Below are 4,323 nucleotides of genomic sequence, written 5' to 3' on the forward strand. Positions count from 1 at the left end.
TCTCTCTATTTACACTTTATCATTTTTTCAATTAGTGGTATAGTGACACATCATTCTCTCTCCCAAATTATATCCCATATCACTCATCTTTTTTAACTTTCATTACATTCTTTCTAGTTTTGTGGAACTCCAATAAATAATAACAACAAAATTTGTATTTTTCAATTTCTACAATATAACTATGTAGTACAGGTAAGTAATATTTTTATTTATGTTTTTAATATTTAGTATATTTAAAAAATAATAATATTTATATTTTAATTGGGTAATAAAATACCTGTCGAGGATCGGGTACCCGATGAATCGGGAATGGGATACAAAAAGAGATATTTATCGGGGTCGGGATCGGGTAGTTAAATAAAAATCGAGTTCGGAGATGGGTAATTCACTACCCGACGGGAATGAGTATTTCACTACCTGATGAGTAGGGTATCCTGTTGTCATCTTAACAAATACGCTCAGATTAGTCGAGTTTATTGCTTTTATTGTAAAATACTTAAAATGATTCTCGACCATCATGGCCAGTGTCTAATCGCGAGTTTTTTTGCTTTAAAAGATTGTAAACAACTATAGACAATAATTTAATGTTGAGTTGTAACAAATTTTGTGATGGTAACTTTTTATTGTCAGATTATTTACGTGTTTACATGTATGATTTATAATGCTAATTTTAAATTTTAAACAAGCACGCTCAAGTTTATTTACTTTTATTTAAAAAAAATAGTAGTTTTCAACTAATGTATTTATTGTTTAGTTGCGAGAGTTTGCGTCATTGACTCGTATCATTATGTTATTACAAACAAGTATAATATTAACAATTTTTAAGGCTATTATATTGTACTAATTTAGTAAATAACATCAAATATCAAAACTTACCCATCAAAAAATTATCTTAACACATTCAAATGGTACTTAAATTTTGTATAATATCAATCATTATTATGTTTCTTTTCCACAACAAACCTATTCATAACTAGTACAATAAAATGGAAAAATATTAGGAAATACATTAAACAAAAAGATAGCATAAAATTGAAGGAAGATCATATTGTCTTATGATTAACATCATGCTAATTACTGCCACCAGAAAATACAATACAGAAGACCACCTTATTTCAGTCACTTCATTGATACCTACACTGACTAACATGAAAAGAGTTAAGCACCCTTTCACTTCATTCTCCAAAACCTTCCAACAATAATGTGGCAGCACCTCTAGTTGGTTTCTGTGCAAATGCCATGCATTATATTAGCATCTAAATTCTAGACATTATTGAATATGGGACTGGGAGAGTTTCAGCCAGATTTTATTCGAAAACACATATTAAAGATTTGTGTTGCTAATTTTGATCAAGGAAAAAGAAACATGAAATTTACCATGCAATGTTGTCCCAATGAAGGAACCCACCATGGCCTCGAGAATTTCTGTACTTGTAAACAGGACCATAGACTGCAACACCAGAAATGTAAGTTATGATATTGTCTTGGCCAGCTTTTCGCTAGCAGAAAAACCAACAACTAATGACATTAATAGAAATCTTAAGTTACAATTATGAAAATCCTGGAATATAGATACCTTCATAACCCTCAAGGACTGGATCTTCTGCCAACAATATAGGAGTATCAAGGTCAATATACCTGCGCAACGATTTGTCTTATAGTTTGTTAGGATTTGTTAGATTAGTAATATAATAACAGCTCAGATATTTCTATGAGTATTAAATGAAATGGAGATTCGTTTTTCATCTAAAGAGCTTCAGCCATTATTTTCCCCTGGATTCGATTCCTCACAATATATTTGTTTAGATTTTGATTCTTACTTAAAACAACCAAAACCAGCAGCTAGATGACCAGCAAAACCCATGGCCAATCTGGTTTCAACCATTCCACCAATCATCAGATGCAAACCCAATACTCTTGCCAATTCAATAATTTCGAGAGCCCCAATGACACCAAGTTTTGCAAGTTTAATGTTGATGACTTCAGCTAGATTTTCTTTAGCTATTCTTTCAACATCAGCTAAACTTCTACAGCTTTCATCAGCTGCCACAGACACACCATACTTATTTCTTGCAACACGATTAACATGACCAAGTCCTTCCCAATCGTCTCTATGTACTGGCTGTTCAAACAGGATGGGTACAATTTCAATTTCTGCAAGAATACATTTGTGTTTATTTCTCAAGATAAAAAAAACTTAATATTTGAAGAAAATTATACCTTGTAATCTTTCGAGCACTTGGATTGCTTCTGTAGAAGTATAACCTTCATTGGCATCTAGGATAAACGAGCAATCCGGGTGGGCAGTTCGAATGGCTTTCAGAACTTCAATGTCAGCATTCAGATTCTTCCCCACTTTAAGCTTCAAAGTCTTGAATCCTTGTTTACAGTATTTTGAAGCTAGCTCGGCAGCTTCAGCTGGTGACACAATTGGAATCTGACAAAATATGATACAAACAAGAACAAGTTAATGCTGTAACATTTGCAATTCTATAAACCAGTCTTCCAATTGAAATAACCTGAAAAAGAAAAACAGAGAAAAAAGGAACATTACTGTTATATCTGTTGTGATGGTGTTTGTAACTCCTCCGAATAGTCTACACAATGGTGTACCAATACTCTTTGCGGCTGCATCAATTAACGCCATCTCAACTCCTGCTCTCACCTTCGATAGCAGAAAAAAAATGGTAAAAATGATTATTCATGCCATGCAGTGTCTTTAACCAAAGACCAAAAGTTTTCACATAATGTAGGTTCAAAATAATTTATTTTTTTTTTGTTTTTGAACTTAGGAAGCTAGTACGATCCCGATAGAGATGAGTCATGACCCACTTCAACTTAAAACGTTTTTACTTAGAATCAAACTCTTGATTTTTTTTTTCTCTTAGATACAATTCTTATAACTTGAACTAACCTAATAGGTTCTGAGTTTTAAAATATTAAAAAGGTAATTAATGATTAAATATCTTTACATTGAAGTATATGACATTATAGGCTTCTTTTGGAAACATTTATCCTATGATGTAAGTGTGGATCAATGTGGGATTTCGTTTGGAAACCTATAGCAAAGTCAGATCGAGATGCATCTAAAATGGCATTGACCACAGAAATGGTATTCTGACTGGGAACGATTGGATTTGACGGTTGGAAAGATATCCCTTTTTTATTCAAATGTCCATCTTTCATACCAATGTATCTGCCGGATCAAGATCCAGATACAAAAAGTATTTTTGAACCTATTCAGACATTGGACATGACCTTCTCAAGAAACAAAAATTACCAATTTCACATCACCCAAAAGTTCATGTAATAGATTTCTACAGATCTCCTTTACAAGAATGGATAAATAGAAAGATGGGTCCTAGAATAGGTTTCAATGGGTGTAGAACAGTTTGTCCGAAAAAAGAAACGAATAGAAGCTTACAACATTCAACTCACAGAGGCAAACTGATGACCAGGAAGAATCCCATTAATCTCCATCAAAAGAGAACTCAACGTCATCGCCGGATTCCGCCGCAGATGTTCGCAAGCCTCTGCCGCTTTCGCTAGCGCTATCGGCTGATCCTCCTCTGTAACCGACGGCAAAATTGGCGCCTCACCCCACCCTACACACCCATTCCTAAGCTCAACACGAATAGCAACATTCCCCACTTGATCAATTCTCGACGACGCAATTGTAAACGGAGAAATCAACGGGACATTCAACGGTCTCCCTTCAGCTCTCTGAACATCAACCATGAAAGTATCCAACAGATTTTTGTACCCAAACGTGTTTGGTTTCACCGAAGGAACCGCCATCGTCATGGTAGCGCCTCCGTGATCAGCGGTTCGGCAAAGGTTGAGATTTGGGTTTCGGATCTCGGCTGCGCCTGTGCTGTTGTGTAGGCGACAAGGAGAGATAAGGCAACCGAGAAAAGATGATGAAAACGACAACCCAGTGGAACCCATTTGATTTGTAATGGAGAGGAAATTGAAGCCGGCTGCGATGTTAACAGATTTTGTTTGATTTTTGATATGGGGACGTGATGTTCTGCCATTGTTGCCAACAAGTTGTTCCTTTTATTCTCATTTTGAAGCAGGTGAACTAATGGTACGACAAAATTATGAATTATATTATTATTATCATCATTAATTTATTTTTCTTTCATTAAAGACTTGATTGTGATTGGATGCTATTTTAAATCATTGTAGATTAAGACATTATATATAAAGAGAGAACAGTTACGCCTTCTTCAAGTTAAGTGGGGGCATATTTTTTAGCATTACTTGTTATAAGTGAATCAAGACAACTTTTATAACATCGTCCCATACAATAAAATGGTG

At 34.6% G+C, this 4,323-nt stretch overlaps 1 protein-coding gene across 2 annotated transcripts; it reads right to left on the reverse strand.

Annotated features, from left to right (window-relative positions):
• Positions 1-1,039: 1,039 nt before the first annotated feature.
• Positions 1,040-4,065, reverse strand: LOC124919185 (L-Ala-D/L-amino acid epimerase). 2 transcript variants are annotated; one of them, XM_047459370.1, is made up of 7 exons: positions 3,439-4,065; positions 2,555-2,665; positions 2,221-2,437; positions 1,821-2,154; positions 1,577-1,638; positions 1,378-1,450; positions 1,040-1,226 (listed from the first exon to the last, which is right to left on the reverse strand). In XM_047459370.1, coding segments are annotated over exons 1-7 (1,308 nt in total). In that variant the 5' UTR covers positions 3,949-4,065; the 3' UTR covers positions 1,040-1,225. The 2 variants fall into 2 exon arrangements, with proteins under 2 accessions (XP_047315326.1, XP_047315318.1); XM_047459362.1 differs by lacking the exon at positions 1,040-1,226 and having other exon boundaries at positions 1,374-1,450.
• Between the last annotated feature and the right edge of the window lie 258 nt (positions 4,066-4,323).

This window comes from Impatiens glandulifera, chromosome 1 (genome assembly GCF_907164915.1).
Source record: "Impatiens glandulifera chromosome 1, dImpGla2.1, whole genome shotgun sequence".
NCBI lineage: Eukaryota > Viridiplantae > Streptophyta > Magnoliopsida > Ericales > Balsaminaceae > Impatiens > Impatiens glandulifera.

Coding starts and splice junctions, on each gene's coding strand:
- LOC124919185 (XM_047459362.1), bottom strand. CDS start 3,948: ATGGGTTCCACTGGGTTGTCGTTTTCATCATCTTTTCTCGGTTGCCTT. Junction 2,666..3,438: donor CTGGTCATCAGTTTGCCTCT/GTGAGTTGAATG, acceptor CTGCTATCGAAG/GTGAGAGCAGGAGTTGAGAT. Junction 1,451..1,576: donor AGTCCTTGAGGGTTATGAAG/GTATCTATATTC, acceptor CTGGTGTTGCAG/TCTATGGTCCTGTTTACAAG.